Source organism: Agaricus bisporus (assembly GCF_000300575.1).
Source record: "Agaricus bisporus var. bisporus H97 unplaced genomic scaffold AGABI2scaffold_9, whole genome shotgun sequence".
In the NCBI taxonomy this organism is placed as follows: Eukaryota; Fungi; Basidiomycota; class Agaricomycetes; order Agaricales; family Agaricaceae; genus Agaricus; species Agaricus bisporus.
The window spans coordinates 666,603-681,491 of record NW_006267372.1 but is presented as its reverse complement, the minus strand read 5'-3'; the positions used below and the strand labels follow the sequence as shown (position 1 = coordinate 681,491).

General features: G+C 46.2%; 4 protein-coding genes across 4 annotated transcripts; 2 read left to right on the top strand and 2 right to left on the bottom strand.

Annotated features, from left to right (window-relative positions):
* Positions 1-1,261: 1,261 nt before the first annotated feature.
* Positions 1,262-4,005, bottom strand: Fet3 (Fet3 ferroxidase; the record flags this gene model as incomplete). Its single annotated transcript, XM_006463784.1, has 10 exons — positions 1,262-1,750; positions 1,808-2,048; positions 2,118-2,308; positions 2,374-2,731; positions 2,788-2,947; positions 3,005-3,213; positions 3,269-3,443; positions 3,497-3,587; positions 3,643-3,786; positions 3,838-4,005. Coding segments are annotated over 10 exons (1,897 nt in total), but the record flags the coding sequence as incomplete, so codon positions are not given.
* Positions 4,006-4,578: 573 nt separating this feature from the next.
* AGABI2DRAFT_40806 (hypothetical protein) lies at positions 4,579-6,170 on the top strand (the record flags this gene model as incomplete). The annotated part of the gene is made up of 10 exons (XM_006463552.1): positions 4,579-4,845; positions 4,902-4,954; positions 5,004-5,068; positions 5,122-5,190; positions 5,245-5,292; positions 5,351-5,422; positions 5,475-5,609; positions 5,664-5,924; positions 5,989-6,062; positions 6,114-6,170. Coding segments are annotated over 10 exons (1,101 nt in total), but the record flags the coding sequence as incomplete, so codon positions are not given.
* A 451-nt stretch (positions 6,171-6,621) lies between these two features.
* On the bottom strand, positions 6,622-10,101 carry AGABI2DRAFT_120641 (hypothetical protein; the record flags this gene model as incomplete). Its single annotated transcript, XM_006463783.1, has 12 exons — positions 6,622-6,688; positions 6,757-7,084; positions 7,149-7,660; positions 7,714-7,793; positions 7,849-8,514; positions 8,571-8,654; positions 8,709-8,843; positions 8,895-9,068; positions 9,122-9,478; positions 9,530-9,685; positions 9,752-9,910; positions 9,961-10,101. The coding sequence occupies 12 exons, from the start codon at positions 10,099-10,101 to the stop codon at positions 6,622-6,624; spliced, it is 2,859 nt and encodes a 952-aa protein (XP_006463846.1).
* An 832-nt stretch (positions 10,102-10,933) lies between these two features.
* AGABI2DRAFT_194534 (hypothetical protein) lies at positions 10,934-12,611 on the top strand. Its single transcript, XM_006463782.1, has 12 exons — positions 10,934-11,145; positions 11,199-11,249; positions 11,304-11,332; positions 11,385-11,525; positions 11,575-11,615; positions 11,666-11,758; positions 11,814-11,860; positions 11,918-11,928; positions 11,979-12,081; positions 12,132-12,235; positions 12,288-12,354; positions 12,417-12,611. Exons 2-12 carry the CDS (start codon positions 11,226-11,228, stop codon positions 12,486-12,488), a joined length of 732 nt encoding a protein of 243 aa, XP_006463845.1. The 5' UTR covers positions 10,934-11,145; positions 11,199-11,225; the 3' UTR covers positions 12,489-12,611.
* The last annotated feature ends 2,278 nt before the right edge of the window (positions 12,612-14,889 follow it).

The following is a 14,889-nucleotide window of genomic DNA, read 5'->3' as shown; positions in this document are numbered from 1 at the left end:
GGCTTGACGTTGAAGTCACGAAGTTGTATCAGTGACAGCCTGCGGTATCATGATATCGCACCGACAGGTAAATTAAATCCTGGGTGTTTCCGATCAGTACCCCCAGTGAATCTCCAATGAATTCAATTTTCTGTCACCGAGTGTCCGTCAATGGAAGATTAGGGATTTGGCCAAGATTTGGTTAATGTGATTGAATATATTTCGTCAGGGAAGAGGAGATACATTGAATGCGGTGCCGAATGAAAGCCTATTTGATACCGGTATTCTCATGTCCACAATGCCCCATATCATAACATAAAGGTACTTATCACATATTCCACCCCGTAGTATAGAATCACACGTCTCACGGCAATTCCTGTTGTATCGGGGGTTTTACTATTCTAAAAGCAGGAGAGCGCTAAATCGACCAATGTGGCTCCACATAACTTCATGTGATAAAACAGATGCAGCAGCGAAGCTTATTTTCATCACCCAACAATCCTACGGCCCATGACAAGTGTTCGAATGGCAGCACTATGTTCAAAGTCCAAAGTGTGAGGAGAGAACACACCCTTCTGAGTTGCCCGGTAGTTGACCATCAATCGACGTGAAAGCCTGAAGGTGTCGGGACCTGAACATGGATATTGAAACGGGGCGGTGACCGGTGGCTGCGCGATGGGAAGTTTCCACGAATCTCTGAGAGGCCGCCAGGACCTTCTTAGCATGCGTCTCGCTCGGGTACAATACTGGTAGTACCTTTATTAATCAACGGGAGCGCATGCAATCTAAAATCACGGACACCAACCGAACGCTGATCGGAACCACCGTCGGAAGCGGCTGGCAGTACCGCTGACATCAGTTACCGGCGACTGTTCACATAAAGTGGTCTCCCCAGAAAGAGCCTCGCGGTTCCTCAGGGCCCGAGTTGAGTACGTCACTGAACTGGGCGCATCAGCGTTGAACACCCGTTTCAGGTATCGGATAGACTAGAGGCCTGATGGTAGCATGGGCTTCCTGGGCGCTGGAAGATAAAAAAACTGTGCTTGCTTATATGTCATCGCCGAGAGGGGTGGAATGGGACTGCCCATACAGATCCCGCCTGGGTGTTGTGCAATTCGAGGATAGGGCTCCATGAGTATTTTACCTAAAAAAAACCATCGCGGGAACCAGAAAGCATTCGAACCGAAGTTCAAACATTTATGTTCGTGGCGAGTTTCCTATTCGAGAATGTAATCTGACTAATCCAGAGGTTCAACGTAGCTACTACTAAGTAAATGACGATGCGAATTTGTTTTTATCATTGTGGTATGGATAACAGAATACAGAAACGAGTAATCTATCCACACTGGTCGTAATATGCTCCCTGGAATGTAAGATCGCATTGTGTAGAGGGAATGAGACACGTAAAAACCGGTAGGAGGTCAATGTGCTGAGGCGCGAAGTAATTATCGTTGAATTTTTAGATGTACATACGGGCACGCGTCTCTCAGGGACGGCTACATCACCTTATACCCATATCGACGTATAGTACTGTACACGTTTACCTCAGGTATGATCAGAAAGACAAAAAAAAAATCATGAAACAAAATACAACATAGGGTCGTTCGCCGCTTACGCTTCTTGGCGTCGAAGCAATCCGAAGAAACGGCCTCTTTTCGCCTTCTCACTAATCTTCGCCCTGATCTCTTCTTCTATATCTTCCTCCGATATATGGCCGCCAAATGTGTACCACACAACAGATGCCATGCCGAGTGCCGCTGTAAACACACATCTTTAAAGTTCATTTCGTCAGCTTGAATCCATCAGCTTACAAAAAGCAAACGCTTACCCAAACATTGCACCAATTCCTTTCGGGAGCCAGCCCAACTTCTGGGGGAACGGACCGATAGTCAAGCCTTTAAGGTCAGTTGCCGAAGCAAGTCCAACCGCATTTCCAGAAAAAGGTCTTCCAAGGGCTTGACAGTTGTCTTTTGCCTGTTGCGGTAGCTGGCTTTGAAGTTGTCCAGCAATCAATGGCGCTTCAATCAGTTGCATTGCCAGGCCAGCGTCCAAATGCCATTCAATGTGACCTTGGATAAAGAAAGGTTGTCAATCACTTGACCGATGATGGAATGAGAAATAATTCATCCAAAACTTACAATGGAAAATCCATGCGCCGGGGTTATCGGCCACGAGCCTCAATGTAACGGAGCCCATTGATGGGACCAGTACCGTGTCTCGACGCATGGGATTAGCTTGACCTTCGACTAAAGGTGGATTTAGCGACGGATCCGTCGACGTATAATCTTCTGACCGCCCGACCAGCATCACGTGGTGACCGTGTATATGGCTGCCATGAGTTGGAAAAACTCGCATCAGCTCAGAGAGCATATGTCGACTGGAGAAGAAACTTACAAAGGATGCTTTCCGGCATCCGAATTCTTGAGTACAATGTCAACTACCTCCAGGTGGTCGAGGACAAAGCTCTGAGGGCCATATGCTTGCTCTACAGTCGAATTTTCTCCCAAAGTCAACTCCGAAAAGAGGGTTGGCGTTTGAGGGAAATTATATACCACAGAATTAAATGTGCCTCTGTTGGTACCGTCGTCCATGGTTTCGAAAATGATTTCAAGTTCGATGGTCTTTGTCGCTCTAGGTTGAGGGACCTTCACCACTGGTACGAGCGAAATATCGTCGACGTAGTCATATGCATCCACGGTACCCAAATCCGTAATCGATGACGATGAGTCATACGTGATAGAGGAAGATATATCTAAAAATCATTTTGCGTCAAAGTTTGGTGGATGAAGACATGACGAAACGGCTTACTTGGATTTAAGGCTGGGGGAATGGAATCGAACATGTCTACATCAAAGTTCGCATGGATAGCCCAGTTGCTTGACGTGTCGTTTCTGGCAGTCACAAGGATAGAATATCGTTGCGCAACAGAGAGACCGATGAGATCAATGGGTGACTCCTCGACATCTGTCTAAATAAGATTGCGTAAGGGTTGAATGGCCAGGCAACGAGGAAAAAGTCAACCTACACCATCAACCTCGATGATACGCATTTCATGGCCATCGATCCAGAAAAAGAAACCGGCAAAACCAGAAGTATTGACAATTCGTAGACGATATGTTTTTCCAGGTTCGAACGGTAAAGTCGCGTTTTCGTTGAATCCTACAGCGGAAGAAGAGGTGCCGGAAACGGGGCCAAGGTAATTGCTGTTTTGAGCAAAGTATATCAGGCCAGATTCTATCGTTATATTACATTACTGTGCTGAAAATGCGAGAATGTATGCCCAGCTTACCAGGGACAGGTTCCGCGCCGCCAGGATTGGCGATGCTGAGGAAGTGGTCCCGAAGACCATCATACTCCTGGTGGTACCAGTCACCGAGAACAACGGTAAATTCTTCGTCATAGGAATGCACTTCATTTTGTGGGTGAAGGACGAGCGGTGTCCGCAATCCGTCCATATATTCACCCTGCCTCCTTTATTAGGTTTCTGAGATACATATGAAATATTAAATGCACTGACCATGTTATGGGCATGCGTCCAGTATGTGCCCCTTTGTCCAGACGTGTTGACAGGCACAACATATGTGAAGTCACCATTCGGAGGAATGCCACTGAGAAAACAAAAAAAATATAAGACCTGATGCGACGACATAAAGGACCACAAACCATTCGGTGACACCCACGGCGCCATCCATCCACGGGGTAGAATTAAAGAACATCCCATGATTGTGCAAGCTCGTTGGCTTGTCCAAACTGTTGTGGGCGTGGATAACAAGGATGTCATCATCGTTCACCTCAAGTGGTGGAGGTCTAAGGAAGCCGTGAGCGTGAGAAGAGTAACGCGTCGGGAACGTGTCTTACGGCCAGGTTCCATTGATGCCGATAACACGACGGTCGAACAGACCGTCTGGATTCGCATTAGTGTAGGTTATATCCCACCATACCTCTTGCACTCCTGCAAGCACCGAAGGTGCCAGGCTGAGCCAGGAGAGGAGTAGGATCGTAGGATAAAAGAAAGCGGAAGTCATTTTCGTCCTGAAGAAAAAAGGGTTCTGTTGGCATTGACATGAGTTCTTATATATGAGACCAACAGAATGCTGGACCTGGAGGACGACAGGTAAAAATAAATTATTGGGGCGATTATCAGATAAGGGCTGACAGGCCACATGATAAGACCGGAGTAAAGAAATTTACAACGTGAGAAGGCCGAAATCCGCATCGGCATTAGGCCGGGACCCCTAGCCGTACCAAAAGTTGGCTCCGGCCACAGATTTTCTGTACCAAAGTGCAATAAGTAGTGGTTCAAAGACCAGAAAACATCAAGTAACATGTTCAAAGTGTGGCTGGTAGCGAGCAGAATGTCATCTACAGATTTGATCATCGTACGGCAGTCGTCCGAGGATTCCCGAGCCGCCCGCATGGATCTTATCAGATTAAGGCTTGGCTGTCATCAGATAATACATTTATCTGATAAGACCGGCTTCGCGATGGGAATTTTGTCTAAAATTAGAAACGCGGTACTTTGGGGTAGAAACTGCAGCAAAATCGACAGCTTTAAAGCCGAACACATGCCCCCGTTTTCGATATCCAAGCTCATCCAAGATGGCGAAAAATGTCTTCTCGGTTCCCATCTTCATTATCGTCTTTCGAGAGACGTTGGAGGCTGCAATCATCATCTCCGTCTTACTGAGCCTTGTCGAACAGCTTATAACAAGTAGAGTAGCCTCCTCCTCGGTGGTTCCGTCCAACGAGGGCACGCGACATTCGGACGCTGATAGCAAGGATGCTGCTGACATCCGTTTGCCCACTACACTTGTCGAAGACGACTCGATCCAACGAAGAAGGGTTCTCAGACGAATGCGCATTCAGGTAAACCATCGTAATGACTATAATCTGTCAGTCACTATCACTTACGAGTTTATCAGATATTCCTTGGCGCGGGTCTGGGTCTGTTCCTTGCCATCGCCATCGGTGCTGCGTAGGTCTTGACTATTAGCTACTGATAAAAATTTCTCATCTGGAATAAGGTTTATCGCCGTCTGGTTCACAAAGGCAAGCGACCTCTGGGCAAAGGCCGAAGATCTTTGGGAAGGTGAACAATATGCTTACCTGCGTCGTCGCCGCTCCTGAATTTTGTTGGTACAGGTATCTTCAACGTAATCGCCTCACTCATGATTTTCATCATGGGAGTCACCATGTTGAAGATAGATAGTGGTCAGCATAATACCATACTTTCCGACGATGTTTAAAATACTGACGCGCATACAGCAAAAGTGAAATGGAGAGTCAAGCTTGAGAAGGCCTTCGATGGATCCCGTGAGTGCGAGAATGAAGGCATAATAATTCCACCCACTAATGGAATTTGTTGTATCAGAAACGGATAAGAAAGCGAAGACCGGGAAATGGTTGCTCTTCGTGCTTCCCATGGTGACACTATTGCGTGAAGGTATGTTAAAGCTGAATGGAGAATGTGATTCAAAACTCAACACTGTCTCTAGGCTTAGAAGCTGTGGTTTTCGTGGGTGGTGTATCACTCGGCCAGCCGGCAACCTCAATACCTATTGCCGCTATCGTCGGCATTGTCTGCGGCGTCGTCTTTGGATACCTCATCTATCAGTTCGCCAGCAGGACAGGTGAATTTAGTCTGCGCGTTCTAATAGGATTACGGCTGAAGCGTTCGTTTCTAGCATTGACGGTCTTCCTTGTCGTAATGACAAACTTCCTCCTACTCGTTGGAGCGGGACTTTTCAGCAAAAGTATTGGAAACTTTGAACAGTACTCCTTCAACAAACTTCTAGGTGCCGACGTCGACGATGCCGGAGGAACAGGCCCTGGTTCCTACCGTGTTCAGGGAAACGTCTGGCATATTGACTGCTGTTCACCGGAAAATAACACAGACGGATGGACAATTTTCAACGCCATTTTCGGTTGGTCTAACAACGGCTCTCGTACGTGCTTTCCACTCGGTTTCCTTATTTGTGTTGATGTGTAACTGATTCGCATCTTGGTTAGTTGGAACTATACTTTCATATGTGTTCTATTGGGTTGCCGTTATGGCCGTCCTGGTCTATATGAAATTCAAAGAGGTCAGTAATATTCTGTACAATCTGATATAGCCTTTGACGAAAATTTTATAGGGCCGCACGAAAATCTTCAATCACGAGTCTTCAATTTCAAAAGTCAGAAGAGAGCGGAAGGAAGAAAAGGCTGCTCTCTACGACCTCGAAGCTAAGGAGAAGCAAGAAACACCCGGGTTGGGAATTGGCGAATTGCCAAGGTAAACTCGGCTGGAATCCAGAAAAAGTCAACAGAATTCGTTAGCGTAACCATGCCTTGTTGATGTTGTTTTATGTCTGTACTGTACTTTTCAAGTCTGTGTGTTTAGCCTTTTCTCCCCCGATCTTCACCGTAAAAATGCATCTTTCGTACTAAACACAATCATAACTCATTGCGCCTCCCCGCTAAGTCCAAGTAAAATCAATATTACCGAATGACTTTTTGCCCGACCGTCAAGGCTCTCAAACTAAATCGTGATATATCCTCTAAAAAATACATGAGAAGCGCAACTCTACTGTCTGTGCTATCTCATTCAAAAATTGTCTCAGAAAATGCAGTCCAACTATACTCCCCTCTCAAGTAGTTAGATCAAGGCGGAACAAACAATACAGCAGCGTCGGTGTCGAACAAAACGGACAGCGCGACGTTTTGATAACTGCATCAACGATGCACCTACCCATCACCACATCAGTCAAAGCAGTCGCTTCAAGAAAAGATACATACCTATTGCAGAACACATGTCCACACATTGTCGCCGTAATATCATCGGGCGTTTCTCTCCTACATGCACGGCATTGAAGAGATGGCAAACTCGACGAAGATCCTGCACTCCCAATTCCTTCAGACGCAGCAGTGGAATTCATAGATAAATTGGGAGTGACGCCGAGTGAAGGAGCAACAAGAGTTTGTGAATGATGTTGCTTGTTATGAAAAGTGGCATCTAAGTTATCAGTGACCGCTTCTAGAGGCGGAAGAGTAACAATGTCATCCTCGGCTTTCGGTGTAACCGGCGTGGGCGAAGGTGTAGGTGAAGGTGATTTTATGACCACATCTGTAAAAGAGCAGAGAAGAGCGATCAGACGTAGTCCGTCTTTCCTTTATCGGAATACACGTACTTGGTTCGGCCTTGTAGAAGACGTCTGAGATCGTTTCACTGGATGAACCACGAGCCCTGGAAGAACTCCTGCTACCCCCAAACCGTGCCAAATCCTCTTGATGTTCACCCTCTTCCGGTTCTTGATGAGAAGTAACAAAACTTCTAGGCGAGGATGGAGCAGAGCTTGGAGGCCTCGAGCATTCACCGAAATCATTTTCGAAAATACCTTCCGCAGAGGAAAATAGAATGCCCTCGTCGTCACTATCTCGGTGTAATCCGAAATCACCTGGAATCCGGCTTTGGGGTCGTTCCACTGACTTGGGGCGGAACATTTGTAGGCCTTGATAGTCAAGTGATTCTTCGGCTATGGGTGGTGAGGGGGGATTAGAATCCGGCAAAGGATGCCGAGCCTCTGGAATCTCGAAACTAGCGTCCAGGTCAATGGGTGATGGTCCTAAAGGGGAAATGGCGGGCAATGGCGCCAGCCCAACGGGTGAAGTGACCTCTGGCGAAAACGGACTGGCTTGTTGACTAAAGAAAGAAATTCAGTTACCTCGCCTTTCAAGAGTATATGGGTTTCTCACCTGCAATCTACCACCTCGTATGTCGGAATGTTCAACGAAGATATATCAGATCGGGCTGGTGAAGTTCTAGACCTTGAACGCTATTGATTATATTAGTTCCCGCCTTGGACTTGATTAACCGAAAAAAATGCGCACATTTCGTTGCCTTCGTATGCCGACAGGTGTTGGAGAAGCCGTGCGTTCTCGACCTGAACTTGCCGACGAAATCGTGCTGAAGTCCGTGCTGAAATCGGAAGGTGAACTTTGAGCGTTCGCGTGAGTTCCAATTTCGGGTTTCACCCCGAAGTCGTGTAACGGAGTTTCGGTTCCAAGTCGAGGCGTAGTCATAGGTGAGACAACAGCAATGCTATCCTCAAAGGCTTCTTTTTTGTGTTTATTCACAACAGCGTCGACGTAAAGATCATCGGATTCTGACAATTGTCCTTTCTTTTTTTCCGAAGGAGGCGACTTTATCTGAACAGCAGAAGTTTGCCTTTGGGGCAGTGAAAATGGGAGAGGCAAAGAGACGAGGGACGCAGGGGCTTGACGAAAATTAAAATCAAACGTGCGTTTGGTATTGGTAGGAGCTAGTACCTGTGACTGAGGCGCCACTGGTGCCGTTGGGGTAGCCAACGGATTGAGAGAACTCCCAGGGGGTCGATTAGTGGCTTGATAATTGGATGGTACCTGCGTGGCTGCATATCGGGCACTCCCTGGATAAAGCCGGGGATTGAAATGATACTCTCCGTGAGTAGCAGAGTTCAATCTAGTTGGTTCAGAGATTGTGGGCGAATTATACTTTGAACTATCAAAACTTGAAGGCTACGTTTCAACATCTGATCAATATTTCAATATCACCGCTCAGCATCGAGACTTACGCTGTTTTTGCTATCACCGAAATCACTGGAAGCGCGATGCCGTGGGGGAGGTGCTTGAAAGCGATACGGGTGCACGAAAGGTATCTGTCCTGATCATCAACTTCCATTATTTCTTTTTAGTCTGAACGAAAATCTTACCACCTGTGTAGTTGGGACCGATTTTGATATTGATGAGCCATTTGACGCGACTTTCGACGAGCTGTTCCAAGGTTGCGGAGCTGTTGATGCAGGCACCGATGACGAAGGCAGAGCAGTGCGTCCAATCTGGATATTCTATCGAAATAAATATGAGTCTGATCTTGAAGAATATAGAAAATCACGAACCTCTCGAGAAGACCAAATTTCATCGACCTGTCTCCCAGGTTTAGGGAGTGCAATAGGACTGAAAGCGGGAGCTTCGACATTCAGCAGGGGTGATGCTTGAGGATTCAGTATCTGCGATATATCTGGGGAACCGACTCGCGGAGTTGTATCAATACTCGTTACTCGTCGCAGCTCCTGGAAATTTGGAATTAGGCGAGAAAGGACTGTAAGACGAACCAATAGATTACCTTGTTGAAAATGTTTGGCTTCGGGCTGAGAGGTGAGAAACCAGTACCGCCAAAGGAAGCTGTGGACCCATTATGAGTCATGGGTGCACTAAGGCGGACGAACCCTGGATGAGGAGGGGAGATGAGGCCATGCATAGTATTATGCTGAATAGAGGAGACTTCTTTGGGCTGCGATGGAGTAGAAGGGGGAGGCAATGAAGTGATAGATGATGGAGTTGGAGGGCTCGGCTGATACGATTGAGTCGATGGTGCACGAGTTGGAGAGCGCAACGTCGGTGGTTCGGGACCACCTGATCCATTAGGGACGGGTGAGAGAGCGTTCTGACTAGTTCCTGTAGATTCATGCGATCGCATGTGCTGTATTGATATTTGAGAAATTTGATCAAGTCTAGAGACGAGGCTGATCACCTTCTGCAGAATGCCCTCATCGCGACAGCCCATGGCACAAATCTGGCATTTGGGATGGGCCGGCGATGTCCTATAATGTTCTTCTGCAACAATGGTGGATTCAAATCGCATATTGCAGGTATTGCACCACAAGTTGTTATGTATTTCGTGAATGTGCTATGGAATAGAATCGAAATTTCAGGGAGGTGGAAGACAGAATGATTGGTAGGTCAATCTACTTACGGCTGAAAGTTGCGCAAAATCGTAGAAGCCCTTACCACAGACTGGGCAGTTGGGATGATCTGTATGTCCTCTATAATGGCCTTCCAACGCAAATTGACTAGCGTATGATTTTCCACACTTCAAGCAGTCGAAGGTCGGAGGGTGCTTGGCCGCCATATGCTGCGGCAATCCGGTCAGGGCATTAAGCCAAAGAGATAGCCATAACATACGGCATTATAGGCAAGCTCGCTTGCAAACCGTCGATCACAAGCAAGACAAAAAGGATGGGCATTGCTACTCGTTCGAACGTGTTGTAGCAGCGCTTCCTTGGTTGCAAAAGGTCTATTATCGCAAGTGGGGCAGACAGGCATTTGTCGTCGATACACAATCTTTTTCACTTGGAAATTGATTTTGCACAAGGAGCGACTCGAAGAGTTTAGTTGAAGACTGAAATACAATGCGGGGAGTAGAAAGGCAATGATCGAATTAATTAGCAAAGGGTCGTGTTGAGGGAAGGTATGTGGCACAGAGTGTAATGATGTTGGAGAGGTGCTCTTTGTAAGTTGTGCCTTGGTATGTTACGAAGAGAACAGCCGAATGGCGCGTGGTGCAGAAAAAAATGCGTTTGCCTCATGGTTTGCTCGTGGTTTTCCTAAAATGCTACACGATGAGCTGATGGATCTTGTGAACTTCAAGCTGATGTCCTATTCTGGAACGCGGTCGAAAACCCCGGAACTACCTCTTGAGGACGCACATCTGGTTTGCTCTCGCCTTTTCTTTTACCTGGAAATTGGATGAGTGAGTAGCTGACAAGAACATTCTATTCAGTGTGTTCATGAAGACGCTCGAGGTTCAGGGAAAGTTGACGTACCTTGGATTCGCCTCATGTTCAGGGTTCTTCTTAGTCTCTCACGATGAGGCAGGCTGGTTAGTGGGTTTATTTACGTCTGCTATTGTTTAATTTTCGGCTCCTTGTTGGGCTAGTGTTGCTTCTGTTACGCGTATCACAAAACCTTGCTGACGTCGAAAGCGTAAGAGTCGAAAATCGACCCACTCTTGCCTGCTCGCGTCATGCCTTTTCATGGACCCTAGAGGATAATCTATGCTGTGGCTTGTTTGAGGGTACGTCATGCCAATGTTTTCACGCCTGTTCTTGGTTAACTCCTTCAGGTCACATTGGTAATTGCGCTTTGCTCAAGACATGTTTCAGACGGTGTTACTGGACGCAGGAAGCGTAGCTGAGAGCACCTGATACTGAAGTATGAGTCAAGTTTGGATGGCGACTGGATTAGCCCGACGCCCGACCCGGTGAGCATGAGGCCGGAGGAAAAGTCCTAAAAAAGGAATCTGGCGGGGCTCACGTGAATTGGAGTCGGAAGTTGCAATTCCGGCCCCTAATAAGTTTCAAACACAAGGTTTCTTTAAATATCTCTAATTCATGTAGTCATGACTGACAACCACAGAATAGGTCTCTACAGCTCCAACTCCAACCGCGATGTCAGAGACAGTAATACGTGAAGTACTTCATTTTCCTGCTTCTTGTCAAGGTACTTATAGCTGACCATTGTTCTAGGTGGCCCGCAATGTATGGACCTTCTCTCGGTCAGTTACTCCAGGGTTTGTTAAACAATGTTGTGCTAACTACACTATCCAGACCTTTTTTAAGATTTGGGATTATCCCTTTCGGTGGAAGATCCACAGCCATTCGAATGAAAGATGGAGGTGTTTGGGTCCTTGCTTCAACTCCGTTGGATGACGGAACGAAATCTACTATTGATAACCTTGGGCCTGTGCGGTGAGTAGTTTCAGCTTGTTTCCTTCCATCCTCTAATTCCTTTGTCTAGATACATCATCGGGGCAGACTCAGTTCATCACCTTTTCCTAGGTAACCATATCTATCACAACGGTTTCTTTCACTCTAACACAAATCGACAGGCCAGTATAAGAAGGCGTATCCATCTGCCAAATTGATCGCCCCCGAGGCCGCTCTCGAACGTTTGGAAGATAAATCGCTTCAATTTGATGGTGGTCAGTTCTTAAATGTGCTGCGCATTCGAGATAGACTAGCTCATTTCCGTTAAAGTATGGGGCAGGGATCCGCCTGATACAAAGTATGGGTTTGAGGACGACGTGAGTGATATCACTTCTTAGGTCAACGCTTTTTGCAATTAAAATTCAATGTCCTAGGTAAAAGCTTGGTACGCGATTACCCACCCGTGGTGACTTCTGAATTTCACTTCTTTTGTAGCTACTTCGATGGTTTTCAGAACAAAGACGTTGCCTTCTTTCATCCCGAATCCAAGACCCTCATAGAAGCGGACCTTTTACTCAATCTCCCCGGCAATGAGCAAGTGAGTCACGGAATTTTTTCCAGCAACTGCGCTACTCACTACTGTCGCAGTTTTCGAAGACTAAAACTTGGAGGAACTCCCTTTTTGGCCCCAGCGTCAATCCTTGGTCATGGATGCATGCGCATATAGTCTGGTCTATGGGCAAGGACAAAGAGTGAGTTGACGAATCTCTTATTAAAGTGTAGGAATTATAATGCTACTTTCAGACTTATGAAACGGGATGTCAAAACTGTAGCATCTTGGGACTTTGAACGCATCATTCCTTGTCATGGAGTAAGTGACCATTGTTTATCAATAATATCGACGGGACTATCCTGATTTCGTGGGCCGTCTAGGATGTCATCGAAAAGCGAGGCAAGGAGGCATGGGAAACAGCTTACAGGTTCTATCTATCCAAGAATCAATAAATTCCGCAGTTCGATTGGGACTAATGTGCCTTCCAAGCGTAGTTATGAATCAATTACCTTACATGTTATTCGCCTGGACCACAGACTCCGATGGTTCTTTCTAATGCTATTGATTAATCCCGACGACAACACTTGATGGTATGTGTGTATACTACCGAGTTTCCGAGTAAGAAAACAATGGTCTTCATGGCTAACCTGTTCCAAGTATGGATATGTCCATATCCATTTCCATTTTTCGCGCGTCCACATTCGTTCGGCTGTTCTTGTCGGATTCGACGACCTAGGCCCAGTACTACTTAACCGGTGGAAGATTTATGACTTAGGGTACTACTTCCGACATCAATGATATCAATAATACACGCCTCCACGTCATCACACTTCCTACGCGATGCACTTAAATTTTTCCGAACCACAATCAACGGTTAAGTCGACTTTTCTCCGCGGCTTGATTTTTCGAAGGATACTCGGTAGAGCGGCCGAGAGAATCTTTGTTCGTTGCTGTAGTCGTGGCATCTGCTTGGGTCGTGTGTAATTGTCTCGAACATACAATCCATATGCGCAAGACTTCTGAACTTGATAATCTCTATGACCCTGCATTCGAATCGAACCGGTAATAGACACCGAAGTTTTTGCTGCTAAGTAGACTTTGTATTCAGGTGACGTCCGTCAACGTCGCATGCATGTGATATAGATAGTTGATTCTTTGTTCAGTTATTTTGGGACAACTGGCGACTCGACCTCTTGCCTGCACATGTGAGGCAGCTTCCCAAGTCGGCTATCTTGTGTGTTTACGCTAATGTAATCGTAGCGGCGCTCCCACGCCAGTCCCCGACTCGTTTGTTATGATGAAATGCTGCATGCACTCGGCCAACAATTGATCAATTAATGCAGGATAAGCAAGCCACTCATGCGCTTGAGAGTTGATAGCAGCAGGATGTCAAATATAACATTGCATTTAAACTAATAATCAAAACATACACTCTACTACAATTGTCAACCTTTCCCCTTCAATCGGTAATCACGGATTGAGCTTATACTTCCAGTATTGTCTGTGCATTACGACCTGAGAAAGAATTAAGGTCCACCTGTAGATACTCGCGGACTCACTTACTATCCTTTTGCACCGAAAAACTCCTCTTCAATATTGGTGTGATGCTGTCATTGTATAGCGTGGTGATCTGTTGATTTTTCAGGTAAGAATTCTCTCGCGTTGTAGATATCACTGAACTTACCATTTTCCCTTCCCGAAGCTCACTGGAATGGCAGCGTTGGTTTCTCCTTTTTGGCAGCTGTATGCATTAAATTTAGTTTCAATGCATATCAAGATGAATCCACTTCATTCTTCCTACTTAAATCAAGTTCAAATCGGACCCTGGGCTCGTGAAATTCAAGGACACGGTTGAGTAACTTACTTGTCCAGAATTGTGCTGAAAGTTTGGTGTAGAACTCGAGAGAAATATGATCGCGACAACATAATTTCTCTGAAGCTTCAGTCAGTTTTGATTTTTGTATAGCTTATCCCATACTTACTCCGAGAAGCTGAGACTCGACTCACTTTAGGCCTGATACCTACCTTACCAGCTCCCGCAGATTCGAGGCAAGGGGGCAGGAGGTTGAAACTTGTTTCACAATGCGGCTATATCATTAGAATTACCCTCCGAATTATGACCTATCTACTTTACTGAATGTCCTCATATTTGTGAAAGCCAGGTCAGGCTCCCTCTCGCCTGGCACAGCAATTTTGTACCAATCTGGTACGGTCAATGAATGTGTATTGAAAGGTATCTGAACTACAGGTATTATGTGATCTACAAGTCGACAAGCATGCCATCGACATTCTTTGGACTGACAGGAAAGACATTCGACAGTCTTTTGAGTGACTCGAAAGGAGTATAACCGGCTGTCAACGTATTGCTTCGCAAATCGCAGAGTTGGGGGACAAACAATGGGGATACAAGCACTGGCTAATAAGCAACAACGAACACTGGTCAACGGCACCATATTTGGCTAATGGCGGTGATGGTACCGGCGGAACCGGCAAAAACGACAGCATCATCCCACGTTGCTGGTTCTTTGCAAGTCCTGGAACGTTTCAATGCCACAGAACTCTCCTCTTGCTTCGCAGAGTCGGGGAATTCAGCACATTTTAACATTCCGCTGTTTCTTTCTTTGTTTTTTTGCCAAATAACTATACACTAGTAGACAGTTATATATTACCCACCCGAAACCGAACAGTCACGATTCGGGCGCTCATTAGTCGCGTTCAAAATATTCATTTATCAAAAGATAATTCTTGTATCATATATTAGCACATTCCCACGCACTACATGTAGAAATAATTTCGCGCGTGCAGATCGGTTTCAATTTGATGGGGGACGTTTGGTTCCGACAGAACCCTCCT